This window comes from Scardinius erythrophthalmus, assembly GCF_964197995.2.
Source record: "Scardinius erythrophthalmus genome assembly, chromosome: 2".
NCBI classification, from domain to species: domain Eukaryota; kingdom Metazoa; phylum Chordata; class Actinopteri; order Cypriniformes; family Leuciscidae; genus Scardinius; species Scardinius erythrophthalmus.
Window position 1 is genome coordinate 64658308 of NC_138222.1, and position 27153 is coordinate 64685460.

General features: G+C 36.3%; 3 protein-coding genes across 3 annotated transcripts in view; 1 reads left to right on the plus strand and 2 right to left on the minus strand.

Moving 5' to 3' along the window:
• LOC308686976 (uncharacterized protein) overlaps window positions 1–27153 on the plus strand; it is a 176017-nt gene that overhangs the window by 71712 nt on the left and 77152 nt on the right. The gene's annotated exons all lie outside the window — the stretch shown is intronic.
• On the minus strand, window positions 8391–9338 carry LOC308705808 (aerolysin-like protein; the record flags this gene model as incomplete). The annotated part of the gene is made up of 1 exon (XM_081391019.1): window positions 8391–9338. The coding sequence occupies one exon, from the start codon at window positions 9336–9338 to the stop codon at window positions 8391–8393; it is 948 nt and encodes a 315-aa protein (XP_081247145.1).
• Window positions 24788–25735, minus strand: LOC308705814 (aerolysin-like protein; the record flags this gene model as incomplete). Its single annotated transcript, XM_081391029.1, has 1 exon — window positions 24788–25735. The coding sequence occupies one exon, from the start codon at window positions 25733–25735 to the stop codon at window positions 24788–24790; it is 948 nt and encodes a 315-aa protein (XP_081247155.1).

Consider the following 27153-nt stretch of genomic DNA (forward strand, 5'->3'; position numbering starts at 1 on the left):
TTTTACCAATCGCACTGAGACAATTCAAATTATACCAAACATGAAAGGGAACAAACAATAGATTCACAAGATACAACATATGTGATATATAGACATTCTCAGTGAACTCTCAGTGATTTGAATCAGGGGGATGCAGAGATGAGGAAGATCAGGCGATGTACTGTGCTCTTTCTTTGAGATCGTCTCTCCAGGGTGCGTTTCATTGCTTTATTCCGAGGTGAGATTTACAAAACAACTATGAAATATGAGTCAGTTCAGGTGCACAGGTGATATGGGTGAGGAGGAAGAGGATGAGGAAGAGAAAGAGCAAGGTTTTGGACAGTGTTGTCAAGGCTCGTTGTGTCGGTCTGGAGGGTTTTCCCCTTCGTCTGGAAACATTTCCTGTGATGTGGACAATGCGGATGTGTGTTAGGCCAACTGCATCATTGAGGGTTACAGCAGTCTACCCAGAAATATGAGCCCTCCATGCCTGATCACTAGAAACCGCATTCCTTGGATGGCTTGTTTTTCATTGTGACAAGTGTCCATAACTTGATATAACTATGCCAGGGGACAACGCCCTGAGGAAAGGAGATTATTTACAAAAGGGCGATGGGAAAGAGTTTTCAAGAACTTCCTGTGACCACCCTCATGTGATCATTATTTCTGTGGAGACCATAACAGAGCTCATTAATTTATATTTGAAACCTGATGTTAGTTGCCTTACGGACAAAAATGTATTAAAGGTTTAGATTCTGAATCTGTGATGGCTGTGTGATATAGATATAATATGTTTCTATCATAGTTTTCACTTTTGTATATCATTAGACATGACATTGAATAATCGTCTAGTGGACCGTGGCACCGAGGATGAAGACATTTTTACGGTATGTTGGTCTACTAGACTTTTACGGAAAATTTTCGTTTGGTCCCCGGGGGGGCCGTCATTCATGTGAGTATATATTTCAGTAAGCATTTAAGATGCAATTCATGTAGCCAATGGCTTGAAACTCTTTTCGGAGGTTAATACAGGACTAGTAATAAATTGTGAAATGTATGTGTAAAAAAAAAAAAAAAAGCAAATTAAAAATTCTGTTAATCATGGAATAAGAATACAAAAGTCTTTGAGTAAAAAATACAATTTTAGAATTCATGCACAAGAGATGTTAACATACCTGATTTAGATCTCTGGTGTTAACTCTGATATTAATCTGATATTTAATTTTCAGATCTGATTTCTTCAAAGATGGCATTGATTCTGTCTACAGTCGGTGGAAGCGGAGGTGGTCCGTTTTCATTTACTGGTCAACTCAATGGTGCCAGATTGGAGAAGATCGGTGTGTGGCAGGGAGATTGGCAGGTGAAGGCTGTCAGGGTCTGGCTTACAGATGGAAGAAATGAATCCTTTGGAAAGCCAGCTGGACCATATCAAGAGTATACGTTCAAGCCTGATGAGCGTTTCACCACGCTTACTCTGTGGGGGAACGGAGAAGGAACGCGTCTTGGAGCCATCAAATTCAAGACCAATAAGAATGGAGAGTTCTTTGCAAAGATGACAGGCAGAAGTTTAACAGAAGAATATATCATGGATGTCGGCTCTGGGTCTTGTTTGGGAGTTGCAGGAAGATCTGGTTCCGACATCGACTGCATGGGATTCATGTTTCTCAAATAAAACCAGATGATGATAATTCAAGATCTGTTCAATCATTTCTAAACAGATTTTACACTGATTTGTTAACATGTTCTTTGGCACTTTTAATCTCATCCAAAGTCTTCTGAAATGTAACAGCTGTTTCTATCATCTGATTAATAAATGTAACATTTATTCTGCCTTTGTCTCGTTTGCTGATGATTCTGTAATGATCAAGATAAACTAACGTAGTTGAGATTCTTCTAGTTGCCCAACCAGTTTGAGAGTTTTGGCAGTTTTCCCAATTTTAGCAGTTCAAAGTACAATTAAATGTTTTGAAGGTTTTGCATTATTATGAACAGAATACATCTCCATCTCTTCAAAGGTGTTATCAGTTGTGTGATGTTGAATCATTGGTTTGATTCTATTATGGAAATGTGTGATGATCTTCTCAATAGTCTTGATCATGTTAGATGCTTCACTTGTTCCTCCCGCCATTCCCAATGTGAAAACTGATAAAGTCAGACGCGCTAGCCGTACAAAAATGCCCTCTGTAGTTTTCTTCTTTTATTATTCTTATTATAATTTTTTTTAACAAATATAACAGCAAATACATAGTTACATCTCAAAACAGAATTAAACAACAATAATATAATTTTAAACAGTAGACAAAAAGCCAATAAAAGCAAGTAAAATAAACAAATAAAATAAAATAAAATAAAATAAAATAAAATAAAATAAAATAAAATAAAATAAAATAAAATAAAATAAAATAAAATAAAATAAAATAAAATAAAATAAAAAATTGAGCCAGGGGTAACATATAATTTTAAATAATGCATGACCAATTTTATATGGTTTAACAGCCAAATGGCACATATTATATTAAGCATTATTCACATTGTAATTGTCATGCTGTACTTTTGCACTATAGTAAACTAACAACACTATAAAACTCCACAATAAAGGCTCCTTTGTTAACATTAGTTAATGCATTGGCTAATAGAGGCTGTGTTCTAGTTTGTGTGTCCTTCTCTTGATAACTTCTCTCCGTCTCAGATGTACATCATTGCTAACGTTACACCAGTGTCCTTTACTGGCAGAACCTGCGCTAGCTCAACTCACTGAACTACAATCATGTGTTTTATGCATCGCTCATGCTTGGGGTGTGGAATAAAATATCATAAAAATACACTGATAAAGATGTAGTTAATTAATGTTAACAAATGAAACCTTGTTGTAAATGATGTACTTATGGATAATAATCAGTTGATTATAAAGTTAATAAAGATAAAGTCAAAGCTTTGAACAAGAAACATCTCTTCTGCTCGATTCACTTCACCTGTATCAGACATTAAGCATTTTCAAAGATTACACACTTTACACATTCGTCAACAACAAACTCTGTCTGTCTGTGTGTGTGTGTGTGTGTGTGTGTGTGTGTGTGTGTGTGTGTGTGTGTGTGTGTGTGTGTGTGTGTGTGTGTGTGTGTTCAGATCTGTCAAACTAAGAAAAATCACCATGAGAAAGAGATCAAAATAATCTATCAGTTTTCTTTCCAACTCATTTGTTGTTTTTGAAAATTTCCTATTAGTTTATCTTTTTGAATTAAAGGGGTCATATAATGGTACATGCACTTTTACAAGTTGATTGTACTGAAATGTGTGTTGGCAGTGCCTGTACACAACCATCATAAAATGATAAAAATCCATCCAGTGGTTTTGTTTTAATCTCCTTATATGTTTGACTCTCTCTGTAATCAAGCCGTTCGACCGTGTGACGTCACACGGTCGGACGCCCCTCCCACGATTGTGATTGACAGCTGCAGCGTTTCAACACACACCCGCCCTCGCTCATGAGCGAGCTGTCAATCATAGTCCGCGCGTCATTGTTGATACCCTCACTGGAGCGCTCTCTATGAACATAATGGCGTCTGCGATTATTCTTCGGTGTAATAAGGAACACAGCAGTCATTTGGATGTTCCTAAATCCGAGCCGTTGAAGATGCAGTGGCTGAGTTTTGTTTTTGAAGGGATATGCCCAAAGGATTGACGCGGGGATTCCCTCACGGGGATTCCCCACGATCGTCTGCGCTTTCCTGTTTGCGTGAATCATTTCACACCAGACAGCTTTACAAACGAGAAAAAAACGGATCGGTACCAACGTGTTACTGCTGAACCTCCAGACAGTGCCGGCCCGAGCCTTTTGGGGGCCCTAAGCAGAATTTGATTTGGGGGCCCCCTCCCACCACGCGGAGTCACCTGTGCTTGACGATTATTGACACAATGTCACTCTATAATGTTACATTATAAATTAATACAATGAGGTTATGTATTAATACAAAATAAATAGCCTACTTAATAAAAAATAGATACTTAAATAAAAATGTTTTAACTTTTTCTTTACTCTTTTACTAACTCTTTGAAACTTCTGAAAACAAACTGTCAAAAAACATATTAAAAAAACATTATTTGCAAAATATCCTCCAACGTTTTGCAACACTTTGCAGTTTGAATGTCTTATATGAACATGACGGAGTATGTGTTTATGTTTCCACTGTTCGATCGCGCCCGCGCCTCACACACACACACACACACACACACACACACACACACACACACACACACACACACACACACACACACACACACACACACACACACACACACACACAACATATTCCAGCACTGCAAATTGACATCGCAGCCTGTTCGTTATAGCCGTAATAAAATATAATAATAAAATAGTCAAACTAACATATAAAAATTACACTGCTCTTTTTAAATAGTCAGTAGTAGCCTACAATTCGTACATTCAGCGCTGCGTAGCCTAAGCAGCGCTCCACTGTGATGTTTCCAAGCACATTTTGTTCGCATGTGAAGAGAATGATTTTTTCCCTCGATATTGGATTTCAAGCACATTTTTGCGCTTGTGAAGAGGACGATTTTTTCCCTCGATATTGGAACGTGGGTGAAGTACAAAGAAGCCTATAATAAAGAATAGTTTACCATCCAAATCCATCGCGAATGTTGAAACATTTTGATTCTAATGAGAGAGATCCGCTTTCACTTTCGCTTTAAATGATTTCGTTTTGGCTCGTTTATAGTTATTTTTGTATTCTTGTTCTGTTCTGAATATCATTACATTTAAAGGATAAATCATTGATCAAATCAAATTTGTGTGAAATGGCTTAACATTACCGTGACTTTGCGCACGAATTTTCTATGCACGCGAGGTTATGCGCATATGACTCAAACACTGGCAGACACAGCAGCAGTTGTAGGCAGGTATATTGATCATGAAATCAGAATTTTCTTGTCTTGAATTATTAATCCATTCATTAATTTATGTCACTTGTTTAATTTAATTAATATGTAAAAAAAAAAAAAAAAAAAAAAAAAACTCGCTTGGGGGCCCCCTGGTGGCGAGGGGGCCCCAAGCAGCCGCTTTGTTCGCTTATGCCTCGGGCCGGCCCTGCCTCCAGAAGTGAGTGTGATGTTTCATTAACCTTTATATTAATATTTATATTAATCTTTGCAAATTTGCAAACCTTGCTGCACGCTTCATGATGAATGCATCTAAGGTTTACACTCCGGGTACATTACGGCATGTTTTCTATGTACGACGTTCTCGATATAATTCATAATCCCACGTTTATAATGAACAACGCGTGGTTATTGTGTTAGAAACGGTGTACGCACAGAACAGAGGGGCGGAGTGAGCAAAGCTTATTATCATTTAAAGACACATGCACTGAAACGGCGTGCTGAAAACAGAGCTGTTTTTGACCAGGTGAAATTAGTGTTTTCTTACAATACTAATGATAATTTTTAATTAAAGTATCTTACAAACTTTTAATTTAGACCCTAAAGAATCATATTAGCTTGTACAAAAATGGCATTATATGACCCCTTTAAAATGCTTATTTTGAACTAACCAATTATCTAAACAAATTCATGCACAAATTTTAGTCAGTTTTAATGAAGTCGCATCATTTCTAAAAACTACACTAGTGAAATAAATAAACAACCAAAATATATAATCATGAAATACTGCTCATATTTATATGCTCCATTTATTTTCCCAAGAGCTTCATTTCAATGTGAGTTTACAAGGAACAACAGACTTTCACATCACTATAATGTTGAAACTATCAGGTTTATTTTGTCTGGGTGATTGTCTGTGATTGTCTTTCACTGTATGCCAAGTTTTCCAGCAAACTCCTTCAGTCCTGAAATATCCTGGTAGTTTCTCTTATTGAATTGATGAATATCATTGTGTCTGATCTGGTTTTGTTGTTGTTGCAGATCTTCTTCAGTTCAGCATTTTATTTATAATTTACATAACTTATTTTCAAAATGCAAAGCATTATAATATATTATAAACACTCAAGAAGCTGCGTTCATTGCATACACAAGTCTAGGTCTAAATCTAAATGTTACGGGAAACACACTGGAAAAACATGGAGCAGACTTAGCATTTATCAAGCTGGCTAGTGATGTGACAAACAATACACACTATAAAGTTTTCCCCTTTTCTCAAAAACACATAAAATAACAGTTAATTTCAACAATTATTCTCTCTTAATTCAGCCATACGCAAAGCATTCTGGGAACTAACAAGCACCGCCCAGTTTCAGTTAATGCAACACAAATCATTCATGTAGTCCAACACAAACGGATTAATATTTTAGATATTCTTCCAGAGAATAAACCCAAGTGTCATGCAGATTACATCCAGGAAAAGCATGTCAGTTTCAGATTACGATGGCGGCGGGGAATGCAGTTCTGTCTCCCTGTAAAACAAGCTAAATGTGATACCGCAGCCATCTCCACAGATTTGTGACTTCATATCTGAAAATATGCAACCTTTCTCATGTTTCCTTCCGTAAGTTTATACAGGGAAACCCTTATTTGCATAAAAACTTGATAAATCATCATAAAGCATGAAAGAATCACTGCTTGAAAACCTCAGGGCATTGAAACTGTGTCCTACAGCAGATCCATGGGCTTCTCATCATAGATGTGATCTGACCTGTGATTGGACAGAACAGGAAACACTGGGGAGGAAATCAGCCGTAGAGTCAGAGGATGTGCACTGTGGTTTAAACGTCTGCATCATTTTAAAGTTGTATGTGAAGGAAAAACTTTGTATATCCGCTTGATGTATTTTTAACTGCTGTTGTTTGATATGTTCAAAATAATGATCAAGTTTAAAAAGTTTTAGAACCGGACTTTACCCTTTTTTTCTGATAATTTTAAAATAACTAAGTAAAATACATTCTCTAAGTTGTTTTAAGAACAATGACTTTTTTTAATTTTATTTTTAGCGTTTTTAAATGTATGTGAAGGGAAAAACTCTTTTACTTGTTTTTACATTTCTTCTGTTAACGACCTAAAATGCACGAATAGAATAGTACTAAACCTTTGTATTTTAATGGTCGGCATAATTTTAAGTTGTGTGTGAAAGTGGTACATGCCTGTGTAAAACTGTTTACCACATACATTTCACGCTTTTAAAGTTTAAGACACATAGTTTCAATATTTTCTTTGTCCAAAAAAACCCATTCTGAAACAATGGTTCATATTCCTCCATTGGTAGAGGTGAATTGTGCTATCGAAGAGTGAATAAATCAGTAATTTAGTGAATATTTGTTAACTTAACTAACATTTCAAAATTAACTAATGACATGTTTTAATGCACACGAGTGAAATTTTACCATTTTTTCTGATGTCTTTACAAACTGTACATGTATATGTACATAGCTACTCTAACTTGTTTTACACTTCTTCTGATAACATTTTAAATACTAGCCTATACCTTTTGTATTTTAACTGTAGGCCTATACATCATTTTAACAAGTTTTAATATTTAATTAGAGAAAAATAAATGTAACAGTCGAAATATTAAATATTTCAGGAATCAATCCCTTCAGTCGTGAAAGAGATCTGTCATAATTTACCATAAATAAACAAGTGTGACGCCTCTATTCAGATGGGTTGTCATTGGCCGTGACTTTATCGCTGAACTCGCTGTGATTGGACTATCCTTTAATCCATATAAAAATGTGCTTCATGTTACAAAGTATTTACGTTAGTAATACACTAAGTTAACTATAAAGTGTCACTATATTGTGAGATATTACTCCTTGACTGAGATCCCAACCATAAGCATTTCTGCACATTCAAATGAAATACAGCATCATAGAGCAACAGAGATTACTTTACTTTACTTAACTAAGTTACTTTAAGGGTCAAATCAAATAGAAATAGCACATTAATTAAATGACATTGAATCATTTAGTTGTAACTTGTAACTTACAAGTTACAACTAAGTGATTCAACCACATTTAGTCACTTTTCAAGTCTGGTATAAAGACTGTTGCTCATGTGGCTGAAATGTTCGCCCAATAGAGAAAAATAATGAAAATAAGAAAATAAGTAGAGGGAACACTGCTTACAACAGAGGGTTTATTTAATTTTTTGTATTTTTTTTTATTAAATGTAATTTTAAACACATTATTAGAGAATCAGTATCTAGAGATTATTTATTGTGATTACACAAAGTACGAAGCTATATGAATATTTGTGTATTGGTATTATATAAGGTTATTTGAAAACAACAAATGTTGAATATATATATATATATATATTTCCCCTGAACACCCAAACACCGGCCCAAAAAATACAATGAGGCCTGAATGTAAAGCAACTGATACATGATTGACAAAATTAGAAGTAATCAAAGAACTTGTGCATTACATGTGCAATCTGTCTTGACATTACAGAGGAGATTCCTTGGTATCCACTTTGATATCAGTGTAAGTGACGCCTTTGTATCTGCCCTTGGTTCTGTACGCAAACACACTGCCGTTCTTGCAGGTCATCTTCACTGTGCCAGTGTAAGGCAGGTCAAAAGTGGCTTTGCCAATAGTGATGGAAACATCAAGCTTCTTCCATGGTGGCACTTTTACATTTGTAATCAGCTTTTCGGTTCTCTCTTCTGTGTTCTCCTGACCATAAGTGCCTTGAAATCCAATGGTGACACTGAATCCTGCAGTACCTTGAGCAACCTCTGGAACCCCAGCCTTCACTTCCATTTTAAATGTTGCAGATAAACTTGCACTCACAGACCATGAAGATTTCTTATTTATAGTCGTTGAGCTTTCAAGTGTTTGATTTTGTGTGGTGGAGGAGTTGTTCCTGTAACTGTGGGCTTTGATGTCTTCTACTGCCACCTGTGGTATCAGTTGGTGGAGAGTGGGATAGTGGACATCGGTGAGAACTGTTGATTCAATTGCTTTGAGAAACATGAATCCCATGCAGTCAATGTCGGCACCACCTCTTCCTACAACTCCCAAACAATATCCAGAGCCGACATCCATGGGATATTCTTTTTTTAAACCCCAGTCTGTCATCTTTGCAAAAAACTCTCTCCCCAAACTGGTCTTGAATTTGATGGCTCCAAGACGTGTTCCTGCTCCGTTCCCCCACAGGGAAAGTGAGGTGAAACACTCACCAGGTGAGAACGTGTACTCTTGATACGGTCCAGAACCTTCTCCAAAATTTTCAACTCTTCCATCTGAAAGCCAGACCCTGACACCCCTAACCTGCCATCCTCCCACCCAGACTCCGATCTTCTCTAAACTGGCACCGTTGTCCACACCAGTAAATGAGAATGCACCACCTCCGCCTCCACCAATTAGATGCAGATTTATTGTGTCGGACATCTTGGAATTAAATAGATCTGAAAGCAATATCAGATAAGAATTAACATCAGCTTTAAAAACGCACACACTGTATTAATAAAACAAAACCACATAATTGTACTAGATATGTGTGAAATTACTGTGGGAAAAAATAATTCTCTGAACCCTATAGATGTACACAAACTGAGAAAGTCAAAAAGCGGTTACGTAGCATCATGTCCAGCCCTCCAGCACCCCTGATAATAGGCTTGTTGGACTTGAACCGGCGCTGCACAGACCGATCGGTGAATTTCATCAGAGTACCGCAGGAGCGAATAGAAAGTAGATGGCTCCTTATGCTTTTGGACTGCTCTTGCGGTACTTTGATGTCATAAACCATATGAACGACATAAATGAAGTTTGAATTATGTCCGACACACGACCAAAGAGACGACATTCTGATGAACAAATTGCAAAGAAGAAGGACAAAGGATAAGGAACGCGGGAAGTACCGAATTTACATCGGAAAAACCTTGGAAAGGTGGCGAGAACTCCGCCGGCAGAAGGGCTTCCAATCCGACATTCCAGTTGCTCTGTTTTTGCAGAACAGGTAAATCCATTTTTCTTTCTAAATAGACGTTCATGTTCACCAAACCAACACAAGGATGTCATTAGCTAGAACTATGCAGTCAGCGTTAACTTTGGTGACTACAACACGTTAGCGATCAATCTCTATTGTAAATGATCAAGCAAACTCACAGTATAGGGCGACAATTTGTGTGAATGATTGTTTTAACCCACGGTTTGTTATGAATTTGAATGTTCATTTATAGGCTATTGACAACTTTGACTAAATTTGTTTACGACACCGCTGTTGTTTATGCTCAGTGGGAAACGCGAAGCTAACGCTATCATGCTATTATTGCGTCCTTGTATGGGAGCTATAGTTATAACCTCAGGTGGCGAAATGATTTTAAGATAATGTTTCTCTTTTTCTGCATTCTGTTCTGCAATATATAAAAGCATTTATCTAACGGTGACATTACACATTGAATGAAGTATCAGTAAAACTCAACTTTGTTTGTAGTGACTACTTTGACTTTCCTTTATGCCGGAAGGGAGGGGAGGGGGGGAGGGGGGGAGGGGAGGAGGGAGGAGACGGGATGAGGAGGAGGGAGGGTCGAGCAAGCCTCCGTTTTGTTTGACAACAATTCGAACGTCAACAAGTAGTAACGTCTCTCTACGACATCGCTTAGAGCACCTTTTAAAAAAGTTTTGTCAGCATTGTGATTCTCTCTACACATACTCTCTTTAATAGACGTATTCACATTTAAACACAATTTAAACAATGTATTATTCAATTCATTACTTATATATAATTATATTTAAGTTGCTCAAGCAAGTGGTAAAATATTTAACCATGTACTTATATAAAATCGCATACATTTTAAATTAAAACTTAAAATTGACAAAAACTGCAGACTCATGCCCTTTCTTTTGCATAATTTAAATCTTTATACAATAAATATTGCATGTTTTCCACCTCCACGAATTAGACGAGTGTTGTTATGTCACCTTGTTGAGGTAAATTGTAGTTTTCCTTAATTTACTAAAAGTCTTCTAAAAGTAAAAAGATGACTGTGAAAAATTGTAGTATACAATTAAACGCATGTATGGTGAGATTATTATATTTTCATATCAATCTGTGTTCATTTTGACCACGAACCATGTGCTGTCACTTTAATTCAGCGCGTGCAGCACAGCAGAAATAGTCTCGGTGCGGAAACGATCTCTGCACTGCTGTATACGCACCGCACCTGGAACGGATCGCCGGACCGCATCCGCGTGCAGCGTGAAAGCTCTGACCTGTTAACATGGGTACGGAAAAAAATATTCACCGCATAGCCTACACACTGCAAACGGAGTATGTGTGAAACTACAATTTACCTCAACAAGGCGACATAATGAATAACACTCGTCTCATTCGTGGAGGTGGAAAAACAAGTTCTTTGTGACATTCAAGATGTATTGTATTAAAATTTAAATGCAAAAGAAAAGGCATGATAGTCGGCTGTTTTGTCAATTTTAAGTTTTAATTTAAAATGTTTGCAATCTTAATATAAGTACATGGTTAAATATTTGCTTGAGCAACTTAATACAAGTAGAAGTAGTACATGAATAATAGGCCTGCGTTTTTAAATTGTGTTTTCGTGCATACGTCCATTAAAGAGTGTATATGTGTACAAAGAGAATCGCAATGCTGACAAAACTTTTTTTAAATAAAAGTTGTATAACTTCTGAATTTCAATTTAAAAAAAAAAGAATTTTTTTTTAGAAAAACTAGTGATTTATACACTTTTTAGAAATGCCCAGATCCAGATTGATACTTATTTTCGCAAATATAAACCCAAACCTTTCCCTAAACCTAACTTAAACATATTTTGACTTTTCATTTTAAAATAACCTGTTGGAAAGCGGCTCCTAGACAACCAATTAAAGTCAATGGGTACATTTTGCGTAAAGAGCATGGCAAATGAAAACATGAACTCGTGCTATAGATACGCGGTGGAGGAAAATTGGGTTGGATAATCTCATGCAAAGTATTAGAAACTGTTAGCTAGCTACATCTTAAGTCAAGTGCCCTTGAGTGAAAGTATACTTACATGAATGACTGCAGTCTGAAATTCTTCTCAAGAGCAGCTCGCCTGGTCAAAGCTGGAGAAGTGTGATGTGTTTGGTCAGTCTGCTGCTTAAATACAGCTCTGAAGGGGACAGGCAGTCCTTAAAACACACCCCGAGTGATTGATCAATGATTTCCAGTGTAATCAGCTCCCCCCACCTCACAAAGTAGAGTGCCATTTTAAAACCATACATAATGCAGCTTAACACAGTATGATTAGCTCAGAACCAATCACCAGAACAAATCCCAATGAAGAAGACTTGAGTGACATTACTCATCTATGATGAAGCAGTCTCTCACTGACCTTGCCCTTGTGAATAAAAAGTGCACTTTAGTGTCCTTTTATAAAGTGTACTTATTATACAAATAATATACTTTAAATGTATACACTTAAGTGTGACTTAAATGCAATGTTTTCGGTGCACTGAATGTACATGAAGTGTAATTGATTTCGTATACTGTATATCACATATTAAGTTGAAATAAAATGCAATAAGTTGTCATTAAGGGTGATTTTTTTGGGACAACTTAAGTGGGACTTTTATACAACTTTATTTTTACTTTCATAATTGCTTCTAGTGTCTTTAAAATTGATTAACTGAACTAAATGTACTTTAATGTCAGTTAACAATACACTTAAGTGTGAATTAACTGTAATGTTTTCACCGCTTAAGTGCATTTTATTTGTATTTAGTTTCAAATGTATCACAAATTAACTTAATATTAAATGCACTTAGTTAAACTTTTGAATGCTTTTTTAAACAACTTAAATGGCACTTTAATACAAATGTAAGAAGTCATTTCATACTTGCATATAGTGTATTTAAAATATAGTTAAAGTGTACTGTTTAATGAACTGACAAGCAATTAATGTGAACTAAAATATACTTTAATGTCAGTTAACAATACACTTAAATGTGAATTAAGTGTAATGTTTTCCACAAACGTATTGCATATAATATGTTATTGATTTCAAATGTATCACAGATTAAGCTTAAATTAAATGCAATTAGTTGAAATTAAGAGTGATTTTTTGGAACAACTTAAGTGGGACTTTAATACATTTTTATATGAACTTTGAAATATGATAAAAGTGTACTTCCAAATATACTGACAAGCAATTAATGTGAACTAACATACACTTTAATGTAATATACATCATGTACACTATTATATAATTAAATACATTTGTAATTAAAAATAATAATAATAACAAAGTTATTATAAATATCTTAATAACCTAGTTACAATCAACACAAATTCAATTTAAAACCCTCTACATTTACTACAAATTGACTACATTTACTACAAATTTACTACATTTACTACAAATTTATTTACAAAACAATCTCTAAAATAAATACATAAAAACCTTTCTGTTGATGCACAAGAAAATGAAAAAGAAAATTCTGTCATCATTAAACTCACCCTCAAGTTGTTTCAAACTTGTATGAATTTATTTCTTCTGCTGAACACAAAGGAAGATATTTTGAAGAATGTCAGTAACCAGACAGTTAACTTGTCCCATTGACTTCCATAGTAGAAAAAAAAAATACTATGGAAGTCAATGGGACCAGTTAACTGTTTGCTTACAGACATTCTGTATACTAATTTTTAATGCTTGTCAACTGACATTCACAAATGTGTTAAAATTGGCAGCAATGGCAACAAACTGCACATTACATTTAAATGCAAAAATCGTTTAGTGCTGACATCAAAGTAGTTCAATATTGTCAGTCTTAATAAATAAATAAATCAATAAATAAAGAAGATTAAATCTAAAACTATTACATGTTTAACGGTTTAAATACAGTGACATTGACAATTATATTTTAAATTCAGCGAATGCAAAATCATTTAAAAATACATCAAGTATTAAATAGTCAAATACAATTAAAGAAAGAAAGAAGATTAGTTCTGAACAATGTAATTTATACCATTAGGAAATTAAAGTAAAATTTACAGATGTGCAAGATTGTATTTTACAGTTTACAGTGAAATGTACATTTTTTAGACTCTGAAGAAGAAGAAGTCTCTTACACGCGGGTCTAAAATATCAGTTTACATTTTCAAACATTCTTTTTGCCATTAATTGTAATAATCCAGTGAGATTTGTGTATGCACAAGGAGTCTGACAGCAGCCGGTATGATCTGATCTCACCATCATCGAGTCCGTCTGTGATTACATGAAGAAACAGAAGAAACTGAGACAGACTAAATCCAGAAGAACTGCGGGAACGTCTCCGAGACGCTTGAAGAAACCTTCCTGCAAAGCTACAGTACTGTGAAAAGCACTGGCACTCGTGTTGAAATGCTGTAAAGTGAGAAATGCTTCAAAAATAAAATCACAAATTGAATTTATGTATGATTTAACTTCTTCAAATCAATATATGGTGTAACGACCCTTTGCGTTTAAAACGGCTTTTGTCCAGGTACACTTGCGCATAGTGTACACAGAATATAAAATGGCAAATATTTCATCTTATTTCATTTTAATGAGTTGTCAATACAGTACATAACAAAAACAAGTATGATTTTACCCCAGAATTCAACATATTGACACAAAATATAAATGCAAATCCACCTTTCTCTGCCTAGATCCAGATGTTTCTGTGAATCGCAGCGAGCCATTGCTTCTCTGTTCTGTGGCTTTTGGCAGTCAGTAAAAAAATACCTCAGATTTCTTTTCAAATCTTATGTGTACAGTAAGTTCTTCTTCTGTTATATGCATATCCTCTATGAACGGATAAGACATATTGATAATCAATCCACCTGACAGAACAAGAGCCCAACTACTGACTAACATTACATTAGATTGAGTGATTTGAGCATTTCATTGTCCTACAGTGTAAATTATTTCTCCGTCAGTGTTTTTCTTTTGTTTCCAACCACAAACCAATTTCATGGCAATTTCAGAAATCGGTTCTAACTCTGTTTTTTTTTAATCAACACTTGAATGTTGATAAGTTTAATTTAAAAAAAGGTGATCAAAGGTGATGAATTGAGTCCATCAACACACTCAAAGCTTCACAGTCCTTTGTTTTAATCAACGCTCTTAATCCCATCTTGATGAAGTCTTTGAAAAGAACGTTATTTTCTCAGCTTTTTTTCACAAAATGTTTGAAATGTTGATGTTTTTTTCAAAACTTACACTCTCACTATCTTCAATCTTTCGGACAAACTTGATGATGATAGATAATTGTGTTATTTCTTTTAATTCCAAAGAAGTGGTTTCATTTATATCATTAATATACTATACATACTCTGTAAGTGTTAGAAGCACTTTAGTAGATGCAGTTATCTTTAGTTAAAGACTGCAAGACTACCCTGCTGTAGGACACTGCTTAGAAATTGCTTTAAAGGGCACCTATTATGCAAAATTCACTTTCACATGGTGTTTGAACATAAATGTTTGTCGGCAGTGTGTGAGCAAAACCACCCTAGAATGATAAAAATCCACCCAGTGTTTTTTTTACAATCTCAATCAATCATAAGCACTTTCTCAGAATGAGCTGTTCTCAGATTCTATGCAATGTGACGTAGAATTGCACAAGCACCACCGACGTGATTTCATTGACACTGTGGTTTTTGCATAGTGTAGCACACGGCTCGATACTAGATCCTACAAAATCAAAACCATGGACCGACTCAGAAGATTTTCGGATCGACTCACAGAAGCAATTATTAGCAAAGATGATCGTAAAAATTAATAAAATAAATGAACCACTCAAGACTACTGGAATGCAGCTAATTAAAAGGAAAGAGTATTTCTTTTCTCTTTGTTTGTTGTCTTGCATACGTTGTATTTTTCGAAATTGGCAGAATGAAATAAAACAAAATAAAATCAAATGGATAACAGTATCACACAGTATTTGAAATAAATGATAAACACAGAAACAGTCAACAATTCCAAACGTCAGTTTCTGAAATTTGACCTGTGTCTCAATTTCAAGTTCAATATCTCAATTTCAAATTCCAAAAAAAAAAATAGGAAAGTTCATCAAAAATGATTGAGTTCAGGCCATGAAGAGAAAAAGAAGTAATAAAAACTCAGTGAGTGTTTTAGCGCAATTTTCTCACCTCATGGGATCACAACACTAAAAGATAGTAAATCTTTTCCTGGATTTTTTTTTGTGAGTTCCCGAGATTAGACCTTCCTTAACATAATGCCAAAAACCCAAAAGGCCCTATTTTAACGATCTGAAACGCAAGTGTCAAAGCGCAAGTAACTTTGTGGGCGGGTCTCGGCGCTGTTACTATTTTCCCGGCGGGAAAAATGACTCTTGCGCCCAGCGTAAATCTAAAAGAGGTTGGTCTGTTGGAGATGTTTAAAGTAGCTACATTATTCGTAGGTGTGGTTTGGGCGTAACGTGAAATAAACCAATCAGAGCATCATCTCACATTCCCTTTAAGAGCAGACGCGCTTGTTCTAAAGCGGATTCCTATTATAACGGCGGATTTGCCAGGCGCGCGCGATGAGCGGTTCACAGCCGAGGAGACCGACGTTCTCGTCAGGGACGTTGGGGATGGAGAAACACACCCAAATTAACTTCGGTTAAACAGGCGGATGATAATTTGGGTAAATGTGTAAGCTAGATGTAGGCTATGCTTTTATAATAATCTATCTATCTATCTATCTATCTATCTATCTATCTATCTATCTATCTATCTATCTATCGTAATAATGTATGATTTGAAAAATGAGAACTGTTGCTTCTGTGTAGATGAGAGAATCAAAGTGTATGTTGTGCACACTACATTGATTATGGCCAAGCATGCGCCCTTAAAATAGCATATGAATAACATGCGCAACGCGCCACTGACTTTAAACCGTTTTTTTTTCGGCCAGTGGCGCAATTGTTTTCTAAACCTGCAAAATAGCATGAGGGAACGTTTGCGCCAGATCACGCCTCCTCTTTGTGCTGAACCGCCTCCGCGAGCGCAAGTGTATTTTTTAGTTAACCGACGTGTGTCTGTGGAGGGAAAAGTCCGCTTTGCGCGGGTGCAAAATAGGAATGAAACATGCGTCGTGTACAAAGTCAATTGCGCTGGGTGCAAGATAGGGCCCAAAGTCTCTAGGTGGTCTGGTTGAGGAGTAGATAGAAGTGCAAGATTGGTGCGCACAGACACACAGAACAGAAATCATGAGTTAACAAGCGCAATTTGTCCGGCGGAAAATTGCGCTAAAAACGAAACTTTGTCCTCAGGGAAATCCAGGAAAAAAACGCAATGTGTGCGGTTCTGTCCTACCCAATCAGAAAACTCTTTCTCGCAACTCTCACAACTCTTTTACTCTGTTTCCAGGTACGAAAGATGGGATATGCCAGTCCAAACCAGGGATAAGATCCACGGCCAGGACAGAATTCAAGATCACAGCAGCAATTCAGAACTCACAAAAGAGAGAAATAAAACAAGAAACACAAAAAAACCCGGCCTGGCAAAAACAAAGCCAAAACAATCATCAGTTAAACTCATTCAAATAAACAGTTTCACATTACTAAAATGTCTGTTTCAATTATTTGGATACAGGAAACAAATACATGCTAGTCACCATGTGCTTAACTAACACACTAGAGTCTATATGCAGAGCTAGCAAAGCTAGCACCGCATGGCACAAACTTTGCAATAGAGAAAAATATAATCTCAATAAAAAGTACGTCTTTCAAACATTTAAACATAGATATTATATCAGAAAACACTTAAAGCATTTCCAAACTATTTTTTACATCACTCGTCATCACTTTTCAAATGTATTTTACACATTAAGAGTACAAAAACAGTATCCATATTCCCAAAATACATTTCTTACAAAGAAATTGGTACTCACCAAGAAGAAATATAAATCAGACAACAAAAGGAAGAAAAAGTTTCAAGGAAAAAGATTGCCAGATTGATCCTATCACGTTAGTTGTATCTTCTCATCAGGTTCACAACAAACTTCTCAAAGCTTAAACATAAATCAACTTATCACTTTTAACGATCTATTGCTGGATTATTAAACATCTATTCTCATATAATTTATTCTGCTATCACTGTCGTGTCGTTCGGTATATCTCATGTCGTTCGCAATCTCTCACTCTCTCTCATTTCTGCTTGTACGCGATACTTCTGGAAACTTTTTAAACAGGGGCGGAGCTAACCTTTCACCTCACCAATAAGGATTAAGTTCAACTTCTAAATTTTTGGATTATTTATAATAAAATAAATTAATTTTACTTAATGTTCTTCTTTTCTTACTATTAATTTAATAGTGATATAAATAAAAGAATAATAATTATTCATATTAGTGACCCGAGTTAATGACCAGGGTTAAGCCCAATTAATACTTCTGCGTCGAACTTACGCCGTAGCATACGCCGTTGGCTGTGTGTAGCGCGCGTACCCTCCGGCGTACCCTGACGTGCACCTCTCCAAAAATGTAACAACGCGTCAACTCTACGCGGACGCAAGCGCTGTGATTGGTCTGCTAGGACCGCTCACTCGGGTTTCACATGCTCCCTCTGCACGCGTCACCACCAAGCGGCAACCTCCCCGTCTCTCTCTTGAAACCAACACGGAAGTGAGTTAAACTGCAATTCATTGACTGGCCGCTTGAGGCTGTTGTCAGAAGTGAGTCAAATCTGTATCTCCCCCATTTTAAAATGACCAACTTTACAGCAGAAAAAAACATGTTTACAGCCTGGTGTCTGTATGTGGCTTTGGTCTATACAGCTAATTTTGCCCTTCATGACAACTGTGAGGGGGGTGAATTTTTTTATAACTCGTCCGTTTAGTTGATTAATATTTAAATTTAAGGGTGTGGCCAAGCCACTTGAGTGACAGATGGATTGCCGCTGTCAGTGCGCTAGCCGTTTGTCTGCTGTTATTAGCCGTCACCTCACCTCAGCAATGTTAGCTGCTGAACTTGCCTCCTCTGCAGTGTTTGTGCTTTTTTTCGGGATTATTTCATACAATTTAATAGCCCACGTCTTTGGATTCCGTCGTTATCGTTCGAGAGAACAACCAGCGCTGTATTTCAGTTGTTTTTCTCTGTGAACATGCACTAATGGATGTCTGACAATTTCGTTGCTTTTGGGGGTTTTCAGATTTAAAACGTCAATAAATGCTCGTTCGTTCTGCTCTCCCGGAACAGATGGATTATAATATGTTTATGTACCGTCAGATGAAATCATGCAGGCGTCGGCGCTTTCTCCGTCCGTGCAATAAATGCACATGAATGAGCGCGGATTTTCTAGCGCATTTATTTGCACTTCAAAGGCAATATATCTATGGTTTAACGGTTAAACCATAACCCATTTGAGAGACGGCCAACATCAGAATTTAAAATGGACTGAATAAGCTCTCTACGAACTTGAGCGATGCCGCGCTGACGGACCACGAAAGAGTGACGGACATGTATGCACATAAATCACTGTCATACACAAACACTCTCTAAGTAATACACAGTCTCACTTGTAGCCATGTCTTTTAACTATTATAATATTTCGAAGGGCAAAAATAGGAACGTTTAAATGGCTTTGCATCATCAGCTAACTAGATCACGTCGAGCTAGCTGATTTCAGATAGCCAGGCTCCTCAGCTCCACTCACGCCCCGCCTGTTTGTCTATTTTCTGTTATCCGGGAGTGACGCAAGGCCAAGATGGCGACGGCCGGCTCCGCCCACTTTAGGCTTCAAAAATGCTCTTCAGAAACCTACGGGTGACGTCACCATAGACAGTATATAAACTGGACACAGCGACCCCATAGGTTTCAACGGAGAGAAAGTGAAGCACATTAGAAGCAGTTACTTCCTGATTGCCAGGCGTACTGCGCAGACTCAAACTGAGCTTGACAACGGGGATGTGACGTGAGCAGCCTGCCTGACAGTTGTAAGTTGTCTAGCAGCTGTGCCAGACGAAATCGGAACCATTCCCTTCCGAATCTCGCAGAGACGGAGAGTGTGAGAAGGAGCTGTCGATGAGCTAGGAGCAGGAGCAACGTCATGACTCTCTATGGGCTTCTCCTTTGACTTTATCGGACTTTATGCCTCCACGTCCCCCCAATTGCCCGCGAGCTTCTCTTCCTGTCTCTACGGTAATTTCCAGAGAGTCGCGTGGTTTTGACGCAATCGTTAGCCTACTTTTACAAAAACTGCTTCTACGGGGCCATAACGTAAGATACAAGGTAATGGAGCCTTTTATACATTGTCGTGTTTCTTTAGAAATAAACCATGGACAAATGGAGTCTTTAAACGCCTCAGATGTAAAGTTATTCGCTGTCAAAGTGACGCCAAAATGAATGGAATTCAATGGGATGCTAACAGCAGGTGAAGGCTTGTTAGCCAATGGCGGCTCCCGGGGGTACCTTCAAAGTAATATGAAACGCTTACCCACTGGACGTCACGGACACTACGTCCATATTTTTTTACAGTCTATGGTCACCACGGACAACGACGCAGAAGTATAAATGAAAACCAACGCGTTGCCTACAGCGTAGAGGCTCCGGCGTAGGTCCAACGCAGAAGTATAAATCAGCCTTTAAAACGTCAATAAATGCCATATATATATATATATATATATATATATATATATATATATATATATATATATATATATATATATGGGCCATTCTACAGAATTGGTGCAAACTGCTGTCCCTCATCCAAAAAACACATTTGAAAAGCATTTAATTATTTAATTATTTAATTATTAAAATCTTAGATGTTTACTAAGATCCTTCAATTATCTATTGAAACCCACAATAATATTTAAGATATCAGTAAGCTTTATATATATAAAATCATAAAATCATAATTTATGGGCTACTTTCAATTAGGAAGTGGCTGTCCCAAACCCTAACCCCTAAATTTCAACTTGTGAAAATGATATTGAAAAATTTTTTGCAAATTTTTCCATTCTTGTTTTAAAAAAAATATTTTATTTTTTTTTTTTAAAAATGAAGTTAAAAAAATATATATTTTATATTTTATTTTTAAATCATGAAACTTTATCTAAAAAAACATGTCCCGCATTTTCATGTCACTACCAAAACAGTGAATGTTGTAGTCCATTGGCTGAGACTGATTTTAACCACACTCCTACATTTTTGATCAGGAAATATTCCTGTGTCCCTCTCTCTCATGTGCTATATGGTGAGTAGATTGATCCCATCATTTTGAGGTAAATGTGTTCTAAAGTCTAAAAATCTGTGTGTAACTTTAAGGAATGTCACTACCAAACTCATTTGTTCTGCTATTGAGACATTTTTTTTGGATGTTATTCCATAAAATTTAGTTGTTATATGTGTTCAACTGTTCTGACCAGTGATTGCTAACCATGTGCTGATTAGCATCTTCGAGCTAGGCTCAAAAGTATCTAAAATTGTCACTACCAAAACAGTCACAACCGAAACGTTTTCTTGAAGTTTCGGTTGTGACATTGTTTTGGTAGTGACAAAAGGGAACACATAATCCTTTATTTGGAGGAATAAACTACATTTTAGTACAGTTATGCAAATAATTACTACTGTAGTATGTTTTAGTAATGTTTTAGTATGCAATATTCTGTTAAAATTCTGTAATGTGATGAGGTTACAATTACTTAAGGTTGCAGTCCATGATACTAGCTTAGGTGTAAGGTTGTTGTCAGTAATGTTAATTTCTATGATTAACTTGACAGGGAGAATGACATAAAACACCAACATGCCTAAAAAAAAATAGAAAAACTACAACAGAGAGACAGAGAGAATACAAACAAAGGTTGAGGGAAGACCCAGTGAAGTACGAGGAATACTTAAGGAAAGAAAATGAAAGAAATAAGAAACGAAGGGAAGAAGGAAAGTTGAAGAGTATCAGTGAATTATCTGACAGAAAAGCATGGAGGAAAAGACAGAAAAGACACAGGATGATGGTGAAAATACAAAAAGAGATGGAGACATTTTGCAGGGCTTCCGCACCACCTAGCACTTCCAGTGAGGGTGATCAGACACCAGTACACACACACACACACACACACACACACACACACACACACACACACACACACACACACACACACACACACACACACACACAGTTCAGTGGTTCTGGAGATTTATCTGAATGAGGAAAATTATTCTGAAATTAATGTTTTATGTAAACACACACACACACACACACACACACACACACACACACAGACAGAGAGAGAGAGAGAGAGTTCAGTGGTTCTGGAGATTTATCTGAATGACTCATAAACAAAATGTTGAAAATGTGAAAATAAAACAAAGTGGTTCTGAGTCTACATTGTAAGTTGTTGTTTTTTTGGGAAGAAAAATCTAGGAGCATACCTCTTCTCACTTGCACCTCAAGACCCAAAATATAGAATAGCTCTAGGTGTTCTTATAAGATATTTACTGTCAGATGTGTGTCTGCTATATGTACTGACTGCATATGTGCATCATAGTTATTTATTTATATTAACATAAAATGTGGACAGTCTGATTCAGCCATGGCAAACTAATTATTGTGGTCACTACCAAAACATTACTGTCACTACCAAAAATGTGCAGTCACTACCATAACATGGGATGTTTTGTCAAAAATAAAGTATATTGAATTATCAACTAAGATGTTATGATAGTGTTTGGTTCAGTGCATATTCAAACCAATGAATCCTTAACTTTGAAATCAGTACGATAAACTTTATGCCTTCTACAAAGAAAGATTGGGTTCAAAATACAACAAATCTCATAAATCACACTTAAAATATTATTAAAATTATAATCTTTATTGATTTAACTAGTAAAAATATTTTTTAAAAATAGAAAAAATATATATTTATAAGGTAGATGTAAACAAAATCTTAATAGGTCATTATAAGCCTTCTTAATAAATTATTTATTATTTTGTTTCGGTAGTGACAAATTTGGGGAGAAGGAAAATATTCCAGCATTTTCTGAAAATACAATATGAGAATTAACTGCACAATTACTAGAAAAGCGTACCTTGGATATTATACAATTTGCATACATGCAAAATTTGTGGGAAAAAACAAAAAAAAATTCAAGATGTTTCCAACTTTGCACCAATTCTGTAGAATGGCCCATATATAATTATTATTTATACATATATATATATATATATATATATATATATATATATATATATATATATATATATATATATATATATATATAATATAGGCTATGTATCGACTATATATAGGCCTATAAGCAGATCTTTTTTTACAATGAAAAACGTGCAATGATAAACTTACAAGTGTCTTTGATTTAGGAAATTATTGAAGGCCTGCTTTAAAGATTACAAAATAAAATAAAAACGTGCAATGAAAAACAGGAATAGTTTTAATTTGTCATGTCATTGAATCAACTGTAAGAGAGAATAATAAACCAGAACTTTAACTTCTATGAGTAAAACTGACGCTTCATCTTTTGTGTGATGTACAATAAACTTTATTAAACTCATCAGTATATTTTTGATCATCATTCGGACCTGGTCCGAAACAGCAGACTTGTAGGCTAGGTACATACAAGCAGATGACAAATACTTTATAACCGTAATTAAATTAAACTATACCTGTTCCATCTCCATACAGCACTCACACTCTGACTCTGTAGGCATTATTGTCCGACTCCGGGTCGAAATGAACACCGTTACTGAGAGTTTCTGATATTATCATCAGTCCTGAGAGACTGAGTGCGAGCTCATGAAGCTCCGCCCACTGTGCCGCGCAGCAGCAGCTCATTTGCATTTAAAGGGCACACACTAAAACAGCTGAGCCCCCAAAAATGACAATTTAAACATACTGTAAAAAAATATCTGTTTTTGAGCTAAACCTTCACATACACACTCTGGGGACATCAGAGACTTGTTTTACATCTTGTTAAAAGGAGCATAATAGGTCCCCTTTAAAATGTGCCTTTAATATTTAATTAGAGAAAAATAAATGTAACAGTCTAAATATTAAATATTTAAGGAATCAATCCCTTCAGTCGTGAAAGAGATCTGTCATAATTTACCATAAATAAACAAGTGTGACGCCTCTATTCAGATGGGTTGTCATTGGCCGTGACTTTATCGCTGAACTCGCTGTGATTGGACTATCCTTTAATCCATATAAAAATGTGCTTCATGTTACAAAGTATTTACGTTAGTAATACACTAAGTTAACTATAAAGTGTCACTATATTGTGAGATATTACTCCTTGACTGAGATCCCAACCATAAGCATTTCTGCACATTCAAATGAAATACAGCATCATAGAGCAACAGAGATTACTTTACTTTACTTAACTAAGTTACTTTAAGGGTCAAATCAAATAGAAATAGCACATTAATTAAATGACGTTAAATCATTTAGTTGTAACTTGTAACTTACAAGTTACAACTAAATGATTCAACCACATTTAGTCACTTTTCAAGTCTGGTATAAAGACTGTTGCTCATGTGGCTGAAATGTTCGCCCAATAGAGAAAAATAATGAAAATAAGAAAATAAGTAGAGGGAACACTGCTTACAACAGAAGGTTTATTTAATAAATTGTATTTTTTTTAATTAAATGTAATTTTAAACACATTATTACAGAATCAGTATCTAGAGATTATTTATTGTGATTACACAAAGTATGAAGCTATATGAATATTTGTGTATTGGTATTATATAAGGTTATTTGAAAACAACAAATGTTGAATATATATATATATTTCCCCTGAACACCCAAACACCGGCCCAAAAAATACAATGAGGCCTGAATGTAAAGCAACTGATACATGATTGACAAAATTAGAAGTATTCAAAGAACTTGTACATTACATGTGCAATCTGTCTTGACATTACAGAGGAGATTCCTTGGTATCCACTTTGATATCAGTGTAAGTGACGCCTTCGTATCTGCCCTTGGTTCTGTACGCAAACACACTGCCGTTCTTGCAGGTCATCTTCACTGTGCCAGTGTAAGGCAGGTCAAAAGTGGCTCTGCCAATAGTGATGGAAACATCAAGCTTCTTCCCTGGTGGCACCTCTACATTTGTAATCAGCTTTTCGGTTCTCTCTTCTGTGTTCACCTGACCATAAGTGCCTTGAAATCCAATGGTGACACTGAATCCTTTAGTAACTTCAGCAACCTCTGGAACCCCAGCCTTCACTTCCATTTTAAATGTTGCAGATAAACTTGCACTCACAGACCATGAAGATTTCTTATTTATAGTCTTTGAGCTTTCAAGTTTTTGATTTTGTGTGGTGGAGGAGTTGTTCCTGTAACTGAGGGATTCGATGTCTTCTACTGCCACCTGTGGTATCAGTTGGTGGATAGTGGGATAGTGGACATCGGTGAGAACTGTTGATTCAATTGCTTTGAGAAACATGAATCCCATGCAGTCAATGTCGGCACCACCTCTTCCTACAACTCCCAAACAATATCCAGACCCGACATCCATGGGATATTCTTTTTTTAAACCCCAGTCTGTCATCTTTGCAAAAAACTCTCCCCCCAAACTGGTCTTGAATTTGATGGCTCCAAGACGTGTTCCTGCTCCGTTCCCCCACAGGGAAAGTGAGGTGAAACACTCACCAGGTGAGAACGTGTACTCTTGATACGGTCCAGAACCTTCTCCAAAATTTTCAACTCTTCCATCTGAAAGCCAGACCCTGACACCCCTAACCTGCCATCCTCCCACCCAGACTCCGATCTTCTCTAAACTGGCACCGTTGTCCACACCAGTAAATGAGAATGCACCACCTCCGCCTCCACCAATTAGATGCAGATTTATTGTGTCGGACATCTTGGAATTAAATAGATCTGAAAGCAATATCAGATAAGAATTAACATCAGCTTTAAAAACGCACACACTGTATTAATAAAACAAAACCACATAATTGTACTAGATATGTGTGAAATTACTGTGGGAAAAAATAATTCTCTGAACCCTATAGATGTACACCAACTGAGAAAGTCAAAAAGCGTTTATGTAGCATCATGTCCAGCCCTCCAGCACCCCTGATAATAGGCTTGTTGGACTTGAACCGGCGCTGCACAGACCGATCGGTGAATCACATCAAAGTACCGCAGGAGCGAATAGAAAGTAGATGGCTCCTTATGCTTTTGGACTGCTCTTGCGGTACTTTGATGTCATAAACCATATGAACGACATAAATGAAGTTTGAATTATGTCCGACACACGACCAAAGAGACGACATTCCGATGAACAAATTGCAAAGAAGAAGGACAAAGGATAAGGAACGCTGGAAGTACCGAATTTACATCGGAAAAACCTTGGAAAGGTGGCGAGAACTCCGCCGGCAGAAGGGCTTCCAATCCGACATTCCAGTTGCTCTGTTTTTGCAGAACAGGTAAATCCATTTTTCTTTCTAAATAAACGTTCATGTTCACCAAACCAACACAAGGATGTCATTAGCTAGAACTATGCAGTCAGCGTTAACTTTGGTGACTACTTTGAAATGATCAAGCAAACTCACAGTATAGGGCGACAATTTGTGTGAATGATTGTTTTAACCCACGGTTTGTTATGAATTTGAATGTTCATTTATAGGCTATTGACAACTTTGACTAAATTTGTTTACGACACCGCTGTTGTTTATGCTCAGTGGGAAACGCGAAGCTAACGCTATCATGCTATTATTGCGTCCTTGTATGGGAGCTATAGTTATAACCTCAGGTGGCGAAATGATTTTAAGATAATGTTTCTCTTTTTCTGCATTCTGTTCTGCAATATATAAAAGCATTTATCTAACGGTGACATTACACATTGAATGAAGTATCAGTAAAACTCAATTTTGTTTGTAGTGACTACTTTGACTTTCCTTTATGCCGGAAGGGAGGGGAGGGGGGGAGGGAGGGGAGGAGGGAGGAGACGGGATGAGGAGGAGGGAGGGTCGAGCAAGCCTCCGTTTTGTTTGACAACAATTCGAACGTCAACAAGAAGTAACGTCTCTCTACGACATCACTTAGAGCACCTTTTAAAAAAGTTTTGTCAGCATTGTGATTCTCTGTACACATACTCTCTTTAATAGACGTATTCACATTTAAACAAATTTAAACAACGTATTATTCAATTCATTACTTCTATATAATTCTATTTTAAGCTGCTCAAGCAAGTGGTAAAATATTTAACCATGTACTTATATAAAATCGCATACATTTTAAATTAAAACTTAAAATTGACAAAAACTGCAGACTCAT